This window comes from Dermacentor albipictus, chromosome 6, assembly GCF_038994185.2.
Source record: "Dermacentor albipictus isolate Rhodes 1998 colony chromosome 6, USDA_Dalb.pri_finalv2, whole genome shotgun sequence".
Taxonomy (NCBI): domain Eukaryota; kingdom Metazoa; phylum Arthropoda; class Arachnida; order Ixodida; family Ixodidae; genus Dermacentor; species Dermacentor albipictus.
In genome coordinates this window covers 21,383,097-21,402,809 of record NC_091826.1, presented here as the reverse complement: position 1 = coordinate 21,402,809, position 19,713 = coordinate 21,383,097, and the positions used below count along the sequence as shown (strand labels likewise).

Below are 19,713 nucleotides of genomic sequence, written 5' to 3'. Positions count from 1 at the left end.
AGACCAGTTCTCCCCGCCACTTTCCTCCATCCGATTGTGTTGACTCGTTTAACTGTAACTCTGCTTCTTGCGCGCTCCGATCGCATGTTGTTAGCAAGCCGTGGCTGTCAGCATTCAAGAATGGCACTGCTATAACAACTGCAAAGAGGGGTCACAGGCGGCAAGTGACATACGAGCTCCGGCGAGCCATTGCTGTGGTGGACCCAAAAGGCGCCTTTTAAAACATGCGGGAAGGTTCTCGCAGCAGCATCTCAGTTTGAGTAATCCAGAAGAAATGCTGGGACGTGACCACCACAAGCATCTCATCACGTACTTCCCGCTGGCTTGCACGAGAAAACCGCATGTCGGTCAGTCTTGCTTGGTTTACGTGAAGCTTGCTGACATCCTTCTCCAAGGCCTCCAGGTGCTCCACGTAGTGAAGCGGAAGGTCTCTCATGAAATCAAAGCCTATGAGGGACTGAATCATCTACAGAACCTCCTGCGGGGACAACGTTGAGGCAGCCTGCCGTACCTTATTAGCACTGCCATCCGAGCCCACACTGTCGCTATCCAATGCAAGCATGTTTGCAACGATCGCCTCATTGGTTAGAAACACTTCGTTTCCAAACCTACAGTAGTACGCTTTCTTTTCACCAGCAACGTCATGTATGGTCAACGATCAGCATGTGGATCAGCCATCTTCCGTTTCGGCGGAGAGTCAAATGAGGCTGAGAAGCAACATGACCAGGACGACTTGGACGCAACAAACGAAGACAAGCTCGAAGAGACCTAATCCATTAGCAGAATTGCGCAGGATGAGGGCCACAGAATGAAGAACAAACTGTGAAAGCCCAGTGCGCAATCTGGGGGCAGCGCCAGCAGCGTTGTCAGCACAGTTGGCATGGCCTATTCACGTTTCGGAGCATGGCGCAGCGCAGAGCTACGGGTGCAGCCCATTCGTGATCAGAGGAAAGGAAAGGCGACGGGAGAGATGCGTGCGAGGCTGGCGTGCATCTCTCACGGAGAGAAGTGCACAGCTGCAGTTGGGGTGGCAGCCGATCGTGCGGCGGCTCACATTTCACTTTTTCTTTTCAAGGATTTCGCATTCCATTACCTTTCAGTATGGACACCCAGCCGCCAGACTTCATTGTTATAACCGATAATGCAGCATGGGGACATTGCAGTAAGTGGGTTATTTCCCCATAGAAAAAATACAAAAGTTGATGGTGCAGCAGCTTCTCATTGTTGTAGCCAATATATTGTTAAAACTGGCATCGTTATAAGTGGGTTTGACTGTATATATATTTCGTTTGTGTAACTTTTAACAATTGTGTGTTACTAAGAATGCTCTCGCGATCACGAAATCAGACAATAGTATTGGTGGGCCAGCTGCTTTGGATGACGCTGCATGACGGCATAGTGGAAGCAAGAGCTAGGGTTTTTTGCCGTTTTTGACATAAAATTGTCAATTTCCTGCTGCACACATTCAGTAATATTTTGCTCACATGTTCACAGCAGCCTCCACGACAGATCGGCAACGCTCTCTTATTATGTTCAAAAAGTGTTTCAAGGCCTATTCACATATACATATACTCCTTGTGCTTGTTTTTTGTCCGTTTCTTACATGGCTTCAATTACAGTCTTCCTCCCTAGAGATGCAATCGTTTTTACAAGCCTTTCATTACTTCAGATTCATCTTGCAAACTGCCATGTGGAACCCACCTTGATTGCGCGGCCATAACGCCTGGCCTTGGAGCTGTCCCCCAGGGACTTGGCTGCCGACTCAGCAGCAGCGTAGCTGCGCAGCCGTTCCTGAAGGGTCTCGACAAGGGGAAGCTCCCCACTGGGGCTTGTAGCAGGACTGGCGGGTGGAGGGCTAATATAAATGAGGGTCACTTAATGTAGCATTTGCAACAAAAGCATAAAAAGACATATAAACACAAGTTACAGACAATGATGACTTTTCTTTGAACAGACACTTTTCTTGCTCGCAGCCAGCTGACAAACATGAAACCTGATAGGGGACAATGAGGCGGATGCTAACATTTTTTGCAACTGTGACCTATTTTCACACGGTGTTGTCGTTTCTGTAAAGCTTCCTTTTCACCTAAACGAGTTTGACGCAATCGTTTTTTCATGGTTATTATAATGAAGCAAGAGATGAATACACTATGGCTTGTATAAAGCAATTGCAATTTGCAACGCACATGTCCACTAGTTTGACAGATTATGTTCTAAGATGCTCCTGCAGCAAGAAAACTTCACTACTACTGCTACTACTACTACTACACTACTGGCAAGCAGACAAGCACATGTTAATTCCGCCTATAGTAAAATAAACAAATGCATTACATTCTGTAGATATCCAAGAAAACCATATGAGCTGAGTGACTATCACTTACAGTCTCTTTCAACATACACATTAATCCCCAACTTTCATCAACAGAAAGTGGCAAAAGTGGCAAGTACCAAATAGTGGTAAGCATCAGCGGCTGTCACTGAATCAAACCTTGCTGCTTTCGTTTCGCTCCCAAATCCAGTGCATTCTAGCCAATTGGTATTGTTGCAGCTTCAGAAAACTATACAGACAATAAATTGCACATACTAATGTCACCTTGTAGTGTCATTGAGTGGAAATACAGGAGGGAAGAAATAGAGTGGGCAGGACTGACACTATATGATGCAGCAACTGGCCCAACTGTCTATGCTTCTAATGTCACCTTGTTGGGAGCACCTGGACGGCACCCGGTGGTCTAGATGCAACCCTTGGCGGTGGCTCTGGTGCCGATTCTTCTTCTTGGTGAGGGTGAAGAGCGCCAAGCTCCGCCTTGAGTGAGGAGGAGGCACAATGAAGCAAGTCTTAAACGTGAAGTGATCACAGGCGCCAAGTCTCTATCACAAAAACTCAAGAATGTGGCCCAAGGAAAGTTGGAACAGAAGCAAATCAAACAGCTCTGCACTTAATGTGAGAAATGTTTTTGAGGGACACTAAGCAAGTACACCAAGTCAGTTTGGGGAAGACTGGCAATGTAGAATGTAGACAATGACAGACTGGCAATGTATTCTTTCAAAACAATACTTCCAATCATTTGGCGGAAAAACGTTTCCTACCAGAGAAAGTGGAGGTCAAACTTCTGAATAGTTCTGAATAGAGCACTCGAATTCTGCAGGCAAGCTCTCTTAAAGCCAGGTGCTGAACTGCACTCTTTCTTGTTAGCCCAACACTGCCCTGAAGACAGTAATGAGTTATTAACAAAGACAGCTTCTAATAGACCTTCTTCCTAGCTGTCAAGCAAGCTTTACTGCAAGGCATTCTGCCAGTATAATCATGGCCTGGCTGATGTTTATCACCGGGCAGACCTGTGCAGAGTGTGTTTTATGAGAAAGATGTCAATATGATGCCCGTACCATCTGTGGAATCATCAAAAGCTACCATGACTATCTACTTTTCCATCTGCTAAAATTAATAGGCAATAGTACAATGTGGAGATGAGAACCTTAATGATTTGAAGAAAGGTTCATTTTGTTGTTCGTAATATCGAAGTTGTCGACGAAGTTCAAATCTCTCCCTTTAATCATAACTATTCATTTGAACACTAACAGGCTAAGCAGCCACTTTTTAGCAAACAACCCACACCTCACATTGCTAAGCAAGAAGAAATTCACGCCAACTTGCCTGCCTGTCAAACAAAAAACACACTAGAACCCTCAGAAAACAATTTAATTAGAATCCTCACTATATGCACAATTAGTAATCAACAGCGGGCGAACCGGGCAAACTACCTCAGTCCAGAGCCAGCGCTTTCGCCACCTCTCAATGTTCAGGCAAAGACCATAGGCCGGCAAACTCACTCACAAACACACTGACTCAACTCGCTGGACACTCATTTCATGAGCGTGAGATAGCGCGTTACTGAGTGATGAAGGCTGTGAGTGGGCATAAGTGAGAAAAAAGTCAGTGTCGGTTAACGAGAGCATGAACAAAAAGTAAGCGATGGTGAGCTTTAGCAGACCTGAGAACCAGTGCGAGTGACAGTCGGCAAGTGTGAGTGAGCGTACGTGTTTGACCGAGTGCCTGTGAATGGCACTGGACGTGAGTGTATTAGGCGAGCAGGTTGCCGGTAAACGAGAATGGAAGCAGCTATTATTGCGAGTGAACATGGGTGTGCATGAGTGGGTGCAAGTAGAAACGTGAGTGATGACCAAGGACTGTGAGCGCACATGAATGTGACTGCGTACATAGCCTGCAAAAATATTTATCAGTGAGTATGACTGAGTATCCACTCATCCTACAGACCTATGGTCAATATGTCAGCTCCAGGCTGAACGTTTTAGTAAGTGTTGATCACTTCTAAGTGCTGATCTTTCCTTTGTCTTTTTCTGGCTCACAGCTAGCCATGCATGCAATTTTCGTTTCACTGCTGCTAGCTTAGTTACTCGGAGCACAAGTATCTCTACCAGCTCAAACGGGGCAAAGAAGTAACAGGCAAATGAAGGATAAGTTTGCGTACCACCAGTTCCGGGTCATCAGACAGATTGGCATCATCGCTTTCATCACCCGAGTTATCCTCCTTCAAAGCAGCAGCAGCCATCATTTGAATAGATGCCAGGTCTGCGGCTGAAAAAATTTGCATACAAAGGGTTAAAATTATGGCTGCCACTCAATTACCTAAACGTAAAAGCACTCACTAGAGTGCTGGAATTATGTTCAAAAATGAAACTCCATTTTATGTAATTCAAACAGGCAGAAAAAAAGGGCTGTTTTAAGGTGTTCCATAAAGCGAAATAAAATCTTAAACAGTACCCCTCATTTTATTTACAAAACAAAGAGCAGCTCAAGAGAATTCTTGCAGAGGAGTCACTCCTATGGAATCAGAATAATATATGCAAGTGTGAGTACTGGATACAAAGAAGAATAAAGAGCACATTCATAAATAGAGAAGCTTATATCATTTTTTCACATCAATTATGTATCAAGAGGGCAAGCATTATCTGCAAATGCCACATCTTCAATCTACTCATTCCTATGCGAGGCCGTCACAGAAAGAATACTTGAGTCCTGCATTTAGACTTGCATGCTTTGCAACTATGTCGAGCCTCGGCATAACGAATACAGATATAACAAATTATTGGATATAACAAAGGAAATATAAAATGTCTCTTGCGGGTTTGTCGAATCAGCTGCAGCCGTCAAGAAAGACACACCGAGACCGCAAACAGCCAATGTTTAACCTTCCCACGAAGACAGGCCAGCTCCGACAACTGAGTGTTCCAAGCATGCGTGCCAGAGCTCGGATTGTGCCGCACACCACGGGCAGTTCTCCCAGGAGCCAGCAAGAGGCGTTCCCCAACGCTTATAAAGAATACTGCAACATAATGAAGCTATAGTTGTGCTGGATGTGACTGCGTTGTAACGAGGTTTGACTGTATCTCCCACTTGAGACGTACAGGAATTCTATAACGCATCCAAACATGTCAGCTCCCATCATATTTTACTTGCTTATCTTCGTGTTCCCAGGCTTCCATACAAGATCTGTTGGCACCCACATAATGTAACCAGCGATACAATAGTAGAAGCCAAAACCATTCAAACACACAAACCTGGCTTTGGCTTGGGTTTCTTCGGCTTTGGCTGGACACGTCCAGAAAGCAGTTCTGACAGCTCAGCTTCCAAGTCTCCATCATCTGCATCATCATCACCATCGTCGTCGTTGCCAATGCCATCAAGATCAGGCATGTCAAAGAGCCCCAACTGCAAAAAATAAGAGCATTTAACGTAAAAAAAGCCACCAAGGGTCAATCTTACGAGCTGGACACAAGGCATGTATCCTCCATTTGTGCACTTCATTCACAATGGATATCACAGTAAAATCTACATAGACGCACACATAGTGGTAATCTGTTAAGCAAAGGGACAAAGTGAAACAATGTCGTTTTAGGAGTTCGAAAGATAACAAGTGGGAGGAAAATGTCAGTTGTAAAAATATACAGACTGGAACAGTTGCCTAAAATCAAATGTTAAGGTTGTTACATTGCTCAATACATCTCCAGTATTGCCTGAAGTGGCAACATACACCAAGAAGCTGATAAACTGCGAATACAAAATAAAATATTCATGTGGTTTAAGAACCACATGAATATGAACTGTGTGACCTGTTAAATACAACCCCAGATAAAGTTCTGATAGCTTGTGATAGTATTTTCCAGATGTTACTTAAAGTTAACCCCAAAAAATCCTCAGGTGCCTGATGGAATTAGTCATTAATTCCAAAGACACTATGCAGAACAAATAACCGACTTTCTTATTGCCCTTTATAAGGACAATAAGACACCATGTTAAAGTGTGAGTGACAGTGAAAAGAGAAGACGAGAGTGAGCAATAATGTATCTTACTTCCTGCTTGTCAAGCCTTTAAAACCCCCAAGTGATGGCGTTTTTTTTTTCCCCCCCAATTTAAGACATGTCACGCACGGAAATTTACAGGACCTAAGAAAATTCTTGATGGTGAAGTGGCACAGGTATGTAAAGGAAAGCTCATAGAGCAGTAGAAACTGCTGCAGAATAGGTTGCTGAGAGGACAAGCAAAACAAAAACTTGGAGGACGCTTAAAGTTCACCTTTAAGATTGGAACACAATAGCATTCAAAAATCCCTGACTGCTTGTCACGCCTCCCAGCAACTGCAGTGTATGTAACTGTAATGTCTACCAGAAAACGCTCGTGGCGAATGCTATGCACGAAGGCGAGCTTTCTGGTAGAAACGCAGCTTCTTGCTTGGGCCTATGGCGGAGGTAGCGCACAGCCGCACCAAAAAAATTACATCATTCTCAGGTTTCTGTTATTGTCTTGCAGTTTTAATATTTAAGTCTAAGATATAACATAAAAGGCATGCACTGTCAGTCTTTTGTAACATTACATTTGTTTGTGGGCTGTCATTCTCAAAATTCCCAGTAATAAAGTTGTCAACAATGTAAGACAAGGTATGAGCAACTTTAGTGACAGAATGGTGTGGCAATATAACTCGCATATACTGCATGACATACAGCAAGACCTGGCATATACATATTCCTAAATATATACAGCAATTTTTGGTCACAGACAATTCTACCGCTGCCGACACCGGATTTTCTGCAACACAAGGCCCTTAACACTATCGCATTAAGATCGACTGATGTGGTACAGACAGCGAGTTACAGTGTAACGCTAGGGGAATGTAAATAAAGAGTTGTGCTTAAAGCACATTAAACATTGCTGACAAACAAACAAAACAATTGCGACTGCATTGTCTCTCTTTATGAGCAAGATTCATGCACATGAACGCAAAGGCTCGGGAGACACGATCGTTCGATTTACCAATGGCCACTGCCAGGAAATATGCATTTGCCGCATAACCATGTTTGCATCCGGCAGTCCAATAGCAGCCAGCATGAGCCCGCTCCAGAACCGGTCATAATCAGTGACAGTAGTAATGCTATAGCAGCTTCTATAGCAACATGGTTCCGAGTTGATGCGTGTTAACCAAATAGACACAGGCCACAAGATTGACTGGGATCACTCGAGAGTTATCGGCCAAGAAAGAAACTTGAAATCACGGCTGTATCTGGAATCGCTGGAGATACAAAAAACACGTCACATGCTCTATTGAAATGAGGGAACCCTCCCCCCGTCATACATGCGCTGCTTACGTCACATTCTGAAGTATACATAAGCTTCCGTGAACTTTCATTCATCCCATTGCGAACAAGGCTTCAGTAGGGAAACCGAAACGTCTTTTAGATTTAACCCTGTTTTAGTACTTCTTTTGGTCGGTGTCCGTCGTTTTATTGCTTCATGCTTCATCCCGACCAGACGGGCTTCCTTCGAACCCTTGACTTCAAATAGACACACATTGAAACAGTCTGCTGTTGCAGTTTGATTTCATGTGGCTTCAGTGGTACATACTCAAAAGCGGAGGCACAGCAAAACTGCGTCCATGACTTCTCGGGCAGCGCGCATATATTCGGCACAGCACTTTGCTTCCCGTTGGACGGAAGGCATGCTACAAGGCCTCCCATGCACGAAAGTGTCCAAGTTTTGCACCGTGGCGCAGCTCGTACAAGCAGACATACCGCGGGGCCTTGCATTCACTAGCAGAACCTCCCGTTTTGCGCTACCCCAAACCGATAAACGCGCCATGCAGGGAACTGCTGACCGGCATTTCCGCAGCGCCTCCTGGGCAGCGCATCACGCCCATACAATCGTACCCTGGTAAAAGCACTTTCTCAAAGTTTTGCTTTTTAAGCCTCACTTGCGCGTTGTGCCTCTGAAGCCAGAATAGCAAAAACACTGGAGTATTTTTTTTTTAAGTTCATGTTCGCGTTCGGGACAAACAAACACAGCGAGAGAGGAAATGGACAAAAAGAAACATCAACTGCAGCACCAAGCGCGATATGTCATAAAAAGTTACGGTCATGCCCCGTCCCTTCCTTGACTTTGGAAACGTCCTGCGCCACTTTTGACGTAGCGACCGGTGTAATGATCAAACCGGCCCCGTCTTTTGCTTGACTTTGGAAACTTCCTCCGCCGTTATTACTGCACATTCTGGTTGGCTTCGTAGTACCGGTATAACGTGCTCGCGACAAGCTCTATATTCACGGCTACTTTGATTACCAGAATACCTATGAAGGCAGCCTTGCATCTTTATTGTAGATGCAGACGCCTACCACAAATACAAGTGTCAGGCTCACTTCCCACATGCGTCAAATGCTTGAAAATCAACTGAAGTTGTCGCTCTGCGCTGTCACTACGGCAAGGAAATGAAGGCGGACACGGCGTTCCTCAGTGCAGATTCCGAAGGAGCCCAACAGTAGAAAGGATTGAGCAGACACAGTTCGCCGAGTCATTGAGTTCTTATCTCAACGAGTAGCGGTGACGGAATTGCCACAGCCGTGTCATGTTTACATACGCACAGGAAAGACCTCCTAACCGAGCATTCTTGCGCCCAAGCACCGCTGTCCGTGACATGTAATAACGGTCAGACAGGAGCAATTGCGTACTCGGCCTTCGCAACATGACAGAAAGGCGCGCAAAACGTGCCTCTCACCTGAGCCAGAGAGCCTTTAGCTCCTCCAGAGCGGCCTTTGCTAGCTCCTGAGCGCCTTGCCATGTCGTTCTCTTACGCAGTCTTACGTCTCACACCATGACAACGACAAAAACAGTCCAAACGATAAATGTTTTTCTTCTCCCTCTCAAGGGCTTCCAGTAACATATGCAGCTGGGCGTGAACGGCTGGTTTGGATTGTCCTGGATTGATAATAACTTCGTAATAGATGTAAAACATGGCGACCATGACGTATTTCTGCTGTCTGCATTAGGTGGTGTGCCAAACTGACGTCCAAAACCTGACGTCTGTTTTCTGCTCTCGCAATAAACCGCTTCTGCCGCGTTCAACAAACATAGGCTTTAAGATTTGCATTTTAAATTCATAGGACGGCTACCCTACGTACACCACCTCTCTGAACGGCGGACTTTTTTCGTTCCGGTTTACTGAAAACGGTTGTTGTGTTTCATTTCTACAGCGCCAAAATAACTGTTCATGTCCATTCATTATGAAAACAGCGTAATTTTTTGTTGTATAAAAAGTCCACGCTGCTGCTAAGCCGCGCTGCAAGATTACGCCCGTTTGTTCTCCAGGCTGCACGTAGTTACAAAAGAATTGCTTAGATTCCACACCAACGCTGGAATATATTGTGTGAAACCAAGCAGACTGCGCCATTTTACTCGGGAACAATAACTTCAGCGTGCTACTCCACTCGGGGGCCGAAAGGAAGATGCGCGAAATATGGTACTCGCGCGCTAGACACCTGCCGAACCGGGGCGCTGCGTAGAAAGGCACGGCACGGTGGCACACGTCACACGAGTTCCATCATATGTACAAATTTTAGTACCTGGGACTGCTGAGTGCCTAGAGCGCAACTGCTAGAGCCGACCTGCACTACCGTGGCTACCACGTTGTACGACGGTACAACTTTCTCGATGTGCAGTAAGCAGAGGCTAAAAAACTGGAATAATTTTCAAGACAATAAAATACTTTGAATATTCAATGGTTAGCATGAACCACAGAAAGGCACCATCACCCAGTTTTAAACTGGATGCTAACATTAACCCAAGCGAATTTTTCCAAGCTAGTATAGAACATTGTCGCTACAGGTCAGGCTGCGATCTCCGTCGACACTCGGAACTATGCACATTGGGTGTAACTATTCACGTTGGGTGTATTCACGTTGGGTGTATTCACGTTGGGTGTAAGACCTCCAATGTAACTTACCTTTTTACTATTTCTGCATCCAAAGGTGGTTGTAGGCGTTTCAAGAACGCACATTACGGCTTCAGTATGTCCCCCTTTGAAAATAAAGTTTAGACTTTCGATCAGTCTCGGTGCATACCTTTATTTTCAGACAAGATTTACAACAGGCCAGTTTTCCCGGTACCTGCTCTTCTGAGACGCAGTTTATTGCATACCAACCTTCGCTGTGGAATATTTTTCCATGCATGCACACCCTTGTAACCCTGGTGCAAGAACCGCTAGCAAAGTTTTTAACTGTGGTCACTTAGCATGCCAATTGTCCAAGTTTCTGTTAAGCTTATAGTTGGTCCTGTGCCGTAGTAAAATCCTCAAGTACAGCGAATGCAAAGCACTCCATTTGCCAGTACGATTTCAAACACTTCACAGGGTTTGGACCTTCAATTAACGCAAAGGATAAAAAGGCGATTTCATGCCAGTACTCATGTATTTAAGGTATGTATTATGTATGTATGTACTCATGTATTTAGGTAAGTCATGTATTTAAGCCCCTTGCTTTTAAATTATCCATACCTGGAGCTAATGCACATTGTGTGAAGGCATTGACAAGGCGAGGAAGTTAAGCTACTCATCTTGACCACTTGAATGTCAGATCAGTGTTGGAAGCACCACAATTGTTTGTATTCAACTAGCTACCTCTCACATATTGCCCCCCCCCCCCCCAAGATAAGCAGACTGGCCCAAGCTGCTCCTTGTCGACCTAGTTCATTCATATCTATTGCAAAGATCAACGAGCGCAAAATGACAACTGAGATAGTAACACACAGACAAGACAAACGCTACTACCCGTCCTCGTCTTAATTTTGCACTATTGCGATGCTTTCAAAGCCAACTTGCACGTAATTACAGAAAGAAGCATGGCTCATACGGAACACATACATTTTCCTTAAGTGCTGTATTATCCCAGGTCTTCACTACTTTTGCCAGTGAGATTGCGACCAGTGCTTAAAGACCACCAAACGACCTCTTCATACCTGGCGAGAGAAATAGTTTTTGTTTACTGAACAGATTTCGGTACGCTTTGTTGCAGTTATAAGTTAAAACACGACTGTTTAGAGCTTTTCATCCAGGCTATCAATATTTTCACACAAGCTGCTGAAAAAAAAAAATGAAGCGTTGCTTTTACATTCAAATGCTAAAAAAAAAACGGGGTACAATCGAACCTTACAACAAAGTTGCATCCAAAATAAAAATAGCTTCCTCTTATTCAATATTTTCTGAGAGATAATGTATTTCTTCTAGACAATTCAATAGATACTGTCAACAAAACTGTGATCTTCTTTTGGCGCACAGTATCTTAACTTCATGCTTCAATTTTCAAATATATCCTAACAGAGAAATCATAGTTGGTCCCGCTAGCTAAAGCCGTTTCTAAAGCTTCAATGAGTAGTTAAATAGAACTGCAACAAATCAAGCATTAATTCAAGAATGCAAGCAGGTTACAATAATGCAACACGGACGTAAGACTATTTTTAATACTTCTGCAAAGTCTCAACTGCAATTTTTTACTTTGATTTCTTGCAACACATATGTGCATTACTTGCAATACAAACTTCAATTTGAACAAATGTCTACAGCACCTCAGCTAATCGAGCTATTCCATCAACCCTGCAGGTCCTTGAAGATTTTGGCAAATGGTAATGCAGTGCCACGGTGAACTACCACATATGCGAGTCCTGCTAGACAGTCATGCTACAAGGCCAAAGGTGTAGTTGGCCAAACAGTTTTACAAGACGGCAAATTCATGAACAAGCTGAATTTCTACAAAGCAAAGTACACAGCGTCGAAAGTTTCTATCTTAAGCAGCAGTCTGTGACCCACAGTGATCTATTAAAGAGTGCCGTGCCTTGAAGACCAACTTGCAATGAAATTTCGGATGTTTAACATACAAACATGAGCACCACGAAAAGCTGGCAATTTCTTTATACCAAAAGAAGAAAAATATGGCACCATTACAGCTCGCCAGAAGCTACGCATTATCTAGAGTGCACGGCTCCATGACACAACTTCAGAGATGATGCAGCCAGGGTGTCTACCAAGTTGACATTTCCAAATTCCCCGAGTTTTCCAGGTTTTCCCTGAGCACCTTTGCGAAATTCCCTGAATGAGTCAGATCTTTGTTTTATGTCAAGACAGGCTGACACCACGTTGCCCGATGCTGTCACTCTCTAGTAAGCATGCTGAAACAAAAAAATGACTTAATCCAGTTTGAATAGTAAGGAGTAATATATATTTTATTTAAAAAGAAAACAGAAGGAAGGTGTTAGTAAAATGCACAGCGAAAGAAATGGTAAAGCCCATGCCAAATTGAGTCGAACATTTTCAAATACAAATGAAAAGGAGATGCATACATAAGTAAATATTTTTTTAATATCAGCTATTTCTATCAACTGATAGCAAGCTCATCTGTATGAGGTCCTGAACTTTGTCACAACTAAGGTTCTCTCTCAGCAGCTGGGAAGTCAACCTCAACTGTCCTGACATACTCTCAGCCCGTACACATCATCTCAGTGTTGGGTTTCACTGCGTAAACAATTTATTTTGGTTTGGATGAGGGACACCTGTGTCTCAGCATTAGCCATCACTTAGTTTTTTTAGCTCAAGCTCCTTCAAAAAGGTGGCGGCACCCTTCCTTTCCCGTTAATTCCTCAGTGTGTCGGTCCTTTCTGTTCTCATCCTCCTTCTACCACGCTTTCACCACATGGATCATCTGAAGCATCTTCTTGGTCAGTTGTACAGTCAACATTTGATTTCTTGGACTTCCGAGGGGCCGCAAAAAAAATTGAAAAAAAAAACAGGCAGTCTGAAAAAAATTAATGCATGTCTTTAACTGCCTTTAAGGGCTAAAATTACCACAGGCACGTCTCAAAAAGCTCTGAAGGTCTGCCAGTACGCTTTTTAGGCATACCAGGGCTTGTACTGTGACAGAAGACGACGTGCACGCATGTGTAATTAAGTAATGTATACTGTGTCCCGCGACAATTGCCCCCTTCCCACACTTGTTATGCTTCACCGCCTAACACTAGTGTACCGAGGCGAAGCTAACTTTCGCAGACGCATTACGCAACGCGCTGTGCTCTGCGAGCTTCAAAGCCAATCGCTAGGATTACAAAGGCGGAGTCGGTGCCATTGGTGACAGCGGCGAATTCTTTCAATGAAAAACACGGCACCGCACGGCAAGAAGCTTAATAGCGAACATAGAAGCAGCTAGGCCTGACGTTGCCGCGGTGGTGGTTACGGATTTGCGGATGTGCCTGCGAGAGTGCCGGTTCGAGGCGGCGAGATAATCAAAATAGCGGCGGTGGCGGCTTTGATTAATGCCATTTGAGACCTGCAGTCGGGGCAATATGCATTCACTATATGGAGTACGTGGTGGTGCCGCAAAACCGTGCAAATTATCGGGCATGTCCGAAAAATCGGGCGTCTAGAAAATCGGTCGTTAACTACTCTGGCAATACATTGTGCCGATGACACGGCGTCAATGACGATTCGCTGCGATTCCTCTGTTACTGGAGCCAGCATTAACATGACTTTCGTTCCCTTTCAATAAAGTTACAGCTAATTTTCCCTGATGGAAGCACAAATTCCCTGCGTTTTCCCCGAGTTTTTCCAGACTGTTCAAATTCCCTGAGAATTCCCGGTTTTCCCGGTTGGTAGACACCCTGGCAGCTCCCACGGCTGCCTGCAGAGAGAAGATAAATCTCGGGATGCTAGGACTTGTGTTGCAGCGACAACTGCCAGGTGCATGTGTCTACTTAGGTGCTGTTTAAAGGCTGCCAACAAGAAGACTATGCAGTGTGTTCAATGGGGCTGGTTGGTTCATCTTTGGAATAAAAACAGGAACAGCGCAACACAGGACGAGCGAGTAAAAACAGCGCTCTGTCCTGTTTACTCACTCGTCCTGTGTTGCACTGTTCCTGTTTTTATTCTAAAGAAAACTATGCAATTACCAGCCCTGTGGCCTGGCAAAGTTTGCTTTAGTGGCACATACTACTCAATTATAACAAATTTAATAACCAAAGTGAAATTTTGTCACAGTTGGCCTTCAACAGAGCACAAATTCGCATTTGCCACGAAACTCGTATTGCCCTGTAAGCTTTTGTGGCTTCGCGTACAGCCCAGTCCACTGTTGGAGGGAACACGGGAGTACACGTGCAAATTTTTCCCTCTAGCAAACATACAATCGCCCAGTTTTTCAGCAGATGGCTTGCTGCAGATGGTGACACTGGCAACTATCTACACATCTGTGAAGTGCATTGAGATAGCTTTAGCCGGAACATGAACTAGGTAAATGCAGCGAGGTGAAAGTCGCACGCCTAGATGTCCCCTTTAACAGTGAACCCCACTATACATGCTGTCAATCAGAGGAAGGCAGCAGCTTTCATACACCAGTCTCGCCCGCAGCTTCCACTGCACTTGCAGGGATATGCAGGTCAAATTCACGTTATACCTTTCCCCACGCTAGCTGTACTCCGATCGGGAGGCCACAAAGATGTCCTGCATGCACGCCATAAGCTTATCTTAAAGGAGTACTGACATCATATATTTAAAAAGTTGGATAAACTGTACCGCACACTTCTCGAACATGAAAGGTTCCCACTTGGTGAGCACGAAAACTGGGAACAAATCCAAAGAAGTGTAATTGAATACTAAAGTTGTCTCCAAGCAGCAGGGCTAAAGTGACCGACATTACTGCAACACAACGCAGAACAATATTTGCCAATGTCATGAAGCAATAAGACTGCAGAATGGTGTTCACTGTGTACGAGTGGCAGCCAAAGCGACCACAGGGCAGCAATCCCGCAACTGATCCAGCAACTGTAACACAACAAACCCACATCCTGTATTGAAACAAACTAAGGGCATAGAGACAAGTATTGGGGTGAATTATTTTGGCCGCTCTTGTGATCTAATCTGTCTCTTTGCTTCAACGCTGTGTGCCCTATACTTCCAAGTCGCGAACAACAAGCACATTATCAGCACAACATAACATTCTTGACGGAATTTAAAGCACAAAATTTTTAGGAGAGGAAGCACAAGCAAGACTAACGACTATTACTGTTCACGGACAAGACACAAAGCACAGTATTAAAAGGCTCCCCGACACTGTTCAAATTTTGTAAACACGCAAGGTACAGCTAAAGTTATCATTCGCACCACACTTTGTGTGAAAAGTCTTATTAAGAGAGCCACGGACGATTACAAGTTACCCTCCTTTACAGTCATGCATTTTCTCAACTCGTTCGCCGATTGATCGGGGCTAAGCTCCGCCTTCACTGGCTCTGCGTCATGATGGCACATCATGTCGTCGACTTCCGGTTCTCTAAGAGCTCGCACGCGAAGCCTCTCCAAGCTCTCCGCCAGCTGCTTGGCAGTCGACCCCAAGCAAGAGCTATAAAAGCAGCGTGCATTGCGAGCGTTTTGTTACTGCTACTGTGTGTGGTTGAGCTCTGTGCCACCAGGTGGCTGCAGCGTGCAGACCACTCACATTTGTGCTTCTGCTATCTCGTGAAACGACACAGTCAAGCGGCCAGGCTCTGTCACCTTGCGCTTGCATTTACCCTAATAACGGACTCGCGATACGCTATTGCGTTAGTAATCTTCCAGTGCAAAGTGACGGCCGCAAACACCCAAACCCTGGCGCCAATCGGATAGCGGGAGTCCGATGCACTGCAGCCAGACCGCTCGTCTGCTGCCTTGTAGAGGGACACAATGTTGCAGCTTGACATATTGCCAGTCGCTACGTTTGCAGTCCACAACGCAACAAAGTCAAATCATAGTACTCGTGAAAGGACCGAGACCCGACTCTGACCGTGGAGCTCTCGTCAAAATGGAGCACGTTGCAACACAAGCAGACGCTTGCTGTGTGCCGGAAGTGCTTAAGCGTAGCGAGAAACTGTTCTTGTGCATTCTCTTTGTTACATTCTTTTCATAGAATTAAATTAACTACCATTCCAACTGTTATGAACATCACTATAAAGGTGGAAGAATTATCGATGACGCACCCTGGGCAGCCAATCGGATAGCTTGCCCTACTGACGTCAATTGGGTGATTTACGTCGCAAGGGTATGGGCGGCTGAAAATTCCTCCGAGCAGCGTGCTGCGATCGGCAGCGATATACTTTTTAAAACCTTTTAAATTACATGCTTTATGCGGAACACTTGCATCAATTGATGATCAGAAGGACTTACTCTAATGACTAAGTATGTTTGCACAAAATCGTTTAAGGGTCCCTTTAAATGGCGCAAAATCTTCACGAGGCAAGGCCACCTGCCTGTTGCTTTTGCAGTTTCTGGTTTACCAAGCATCAACTAATAGTGCCACCTTTGAAAATTGCAGAAGCATAGGTAATGCAGTTTCACTTTAATGTTGGATTGCCTGCTACATGAGGGTGCACAAGATTGCCACTTGCATCCTACCATTCCAAAAAGTGGTAACCTCTAGAGTAGCACGAGTTCCAACACAGCAGCACTAAATCATCGTGCATATCCTTAAGTTTCGGGAAGACTTGGATAGCATCCGGTAACATAAAGGCATCCTCATTACAGCACACAACATGCTGTACATAGATTCTGAAAGGCAAAAGCCCTAGAGGAAAGTAGCAACACTGTTGAATGGCACAACACATTTATTTCACAAATACTCAACTTGTCATTCATTCAATATTTACAGTTCTCGGGCACATATACCCGTCAAGTGTTCAGCTCAAAACATAGGTATTTACAATCTTCTCACATACACTAATGTTTACCACAACAGTACATTTTCATTTACACGATTGTTAAAACTACTAACAATGAACAATTGAAAGCCTTGCTAGCCTAGCAAGCAGCTACAATCCTAAATAAAAAAAAAAAGAACAAATTGTGAAGAGGTATCATCACACTATGTAGAAACATCACCGAGATTTACCAGACCTACTACATACCGTCCTCACTTGAGTGCAGTGATCCCCAGGTCAGCACCGAGACCGCAGTGGAAGCTATAAAGCAAAAAGCTTCTCCAATAACTGGTTCTTCAGACCCAGCGCAACAGTGTTTGTGTTGCCCTGTCTACACACTCAACAGCTAACAAAAATTCCTAGTTCACAATCACGATGCAGTTGTTAAAAGTGCTGGCAAGCCAGTGGAGCTGCTATGAGTGACAATGCAAAAGCTAACACGAAGTGACTTAGGCTTTGCTAGCTGTTGTGTCTGTACAGCTGGGGTGGTTAATGGATACCAACCATCGCAGATGGTGTGGGAGAATGTGTGACCATGATCCTCAAGCAGCCACCCTCGCTGTGCCAATAGTTGGTACAGCTTGCAGTCTCCCGGTGCTTGTCTGCCACCCCGAGACGGTCACCTGAAACGAGAGAATCCGTGAAAAGCAAAAAAAAGCGTCTGTTCAGAACCCAAACTGGAAGCGGCACACACACAGAGTTCTCACTCGAAGTCCTGCTATAGTTAACGCTGGTAAATTGGACACGCTGTACCGACCATCGTCTGTCTGTCCAGAAGTTCACACCCATGGAGCCGCCGATTCCCAGGCGTCGTCTCAAACCGGTTAAACGAACGCTGCTCAGCGACGTCACTGTGCCTCCCGAAGATCCTTGGACTTGCTGGCGCACCGATGGCAAAACTCCAACGACACGGCTCCATTGGCGACGTGGATGCACACACCACCCGCTTTCTTATCAACGGGCGGCCTCCTCTTGCCACCAGTACCGATGTAGTCGTGATCACCTTCGACTCTCTCGCGCTTCAGAGAGTACCCACTCTTCAAGTTCGTCGCCAAGCTAGGCCTAACCGACCGAACGCTGCGCACAAGAGCCGATATCTCATCAACGTTGCAGAGCACACTCCTCAGGTACTGCACCTCTTCGCTCAGCTCTTCGATCTCTCGGCTCATGTCGGTCGTGCGCTTCATGAGCGTCGCGTTTTCCGTCGAAAGGTGGCGGACGCTTCGCTCGAGCTTGTTCACGTATAGCTTTTTCTTAATTCTATTTTCGCGCGCGGCAATGGCATTCTTGCTCATACAACTTCCCCGGGTCTTGAACGCGTCTAAGCTTTCGTCCTCTTCTACATCGCCCGGCGAAACCGGGTCTTCATCGTCATCTACGTGAACTTCGTCAGAGCTGGATACCGACTCGCCTTTTACGCGGGTGCGGCACTTACCGGCGAGCACGGCGTAGTTAGGCCTAGACTGGCGACGGGACTTGCAACGCTTCGCCGACGCCCTGCGTGTCAGGATCGGTTCAGGCGACTCGGACAAGGCGCCACGTGCTTCTTCGGCGATCGCCGTCAGTTCGCTTACTGCAAGGTCGGAGAAGATGCTGTCCCCTTCTGCTCCTCCGTCGGAGTAGTGGCCCAGCATGATATCTCGAAGAATGGGTCCGGCGTCCATGTCCTCCAACTCGGCCTGGAGAGCTGGGGGAAAAAGAAACGCGTCCACAGCGGACATTATTGTGGCTTCGCGCTCTTACTCTACTTGATACTTGTCTTTATAAGCGCAGCGTACCCGATTTGGTTAGCTGTCGCTGGTAATTTCGACTGATAGATGACTCCACACGAGCGCAACGTTGCAGAAACGCAATCTCGCAACAAAAGAAGAGGGCAATGGACCACACAGAGTTGCTAACCGAAGGAGAGAATACCTACCGAAGCGCCGAAGGAACTGCAATAGTGCGCTCGATAACCGTTACAACAAAATTATAAAAAAACGCAAGAGTAACTCTGCGTTAGCGATACGGGTTGATCAAAGTAGAGAAATAGTTCGCGAGCATTATATTCTTTAGTAAGCCCTTCAACAAAGTTCTGGGTGTGCATTATGGCCTTCGAGATTTGCTACTACAGCCATGTGTTGTTTTACAATCTCAAAGTCGATGCTTTTGTCGTACTGTAATTTAGACGAAGACGTCACCGTGTCGCCCCATAATAATAATAAAACCTCAAAGTAAATAAGAAAAATAAGGCATTAACATTTATATTTATAAGTAAACAAATTTTTTTCACGTTGTTGCACTTCTTTTATTTTGCTGCTTCGCCTTAACCGTCACAATAAAAGTGCAAAATATTACGACGGTGATTGCTCTGGCGCGCAAGTTTAAATGCGGGAGATGCTTGGTTCACCGATGAGTCTAAAAAACTTCGGCAGAACCAATTTCACAATTAATGTCGATGTTAATGCGGTTAGCATTGAAGCAATGTAACGACGCACTCTAATGCCTCAACCGAAAGGCATCGTGTATGAGGCGTGTATGCAGCTCCTCCTGCTGCTGCTTATGGTAGTGGCCAGTTTGGTCAATGTACACAGTGCAGCTGAGCAGAATCTCGTTCTCTTTCTCACTCTCTCTCTCCTTGTCGTAGGTTACTTCTCGGCCACAGCAGATAAATGTGACGATGAGTAATCCTA

General features: G+C 45.2%; 2 protein-coding genes across 11 annotated transcripts in view; both read right to left on the bottom strand.

The window, feature by feature from the left end:
- The window catches only part of l(2)gd1 (lethal (2) giant discs 1), a 39,034-nt gene extending 29,763 nt beyond the window's left edge, over positions 1–9,271 (bottom strand). For 3 of the 4 annotated variants that reach the window (XM_070540060.1, XM_070540061.1, XM_070540062.1), the window contains exons 1-5: positions 9,060–9,270; positions 5,581–5,731; positions 4,491–4,597; positions 2,700–2,806; positions 1,702–1,855 (exon numbers count right to left, since the gene is read on the bottom strand). In XM_070540060.1, coding sequence (XP_070396161.1) covers positions 1,702–1,855; positions 2,700–2,806; positions 4,491–4,597; positions 5,581–5,731; positions 9,060–9,122 — 582 coding nt within the window. In that variant the 5' untranslated portion in view covers positions 9,123–9,270. Of the gene's footprint in view, positions 1–1,701; positions 1,856–2,699; positions 2,807–4,490; positions 4,598–5,580; positions 5,732–9,059 lie in introns of all 4 variants that reach the window. The other variant, XM_070540059.1, reaches the window with a different exon arrangement.
- A 1,113-nt stretch (positions 9,272–10,384) lies between these two features.
- LOC139060832 (probable basic-leucine zipper transcription factor E) lies at positions 10,385–19,013 on the bottom strand. 7 transcript variants are annotated; one of them, XR_011515063.1, is made up of 4 exons: positions 18,820–19,006; positions 17,546–18,728; positions 17,249–17,302; positions 10,385–11,293 (listed from the first exon to the last, which is right to left on the bottom strand). XR_011515063.1 is itself a non-coding variant. In XM_070540058.1 (2 exons), the coding sequence occupies exon 2, from the start codon at positions 18,703–18,705 to the stop codon at positions 17,890–17,892; it is 816 nt and encodes a 271-aa protein (XP_070396159.1). In that variant the 5' UTR covers positions 18,706–18,728; positions 18,820–19,006; the 3' UTR covers positions 16,931–17,889. The 7 variants fall into 7 exon arrangements, 1 of the variants encoding a protein (XP_070396159.1); XR_011515062.1 differs by lacking the exon at positions 10,385–11,293 and adding an exon at positions 11,303–15,137; XR_011515065.1 differs by lacking the exon at positions 10,385–11,293 and having other exon boundaries at positions 16,931–17,302; positions 17,546–17,664; positions 17,799–18,728; positions 18,820–19,013.
- Between the last annotated feature and the right edge of the window lie 700 nt (positions 19,014–19,713).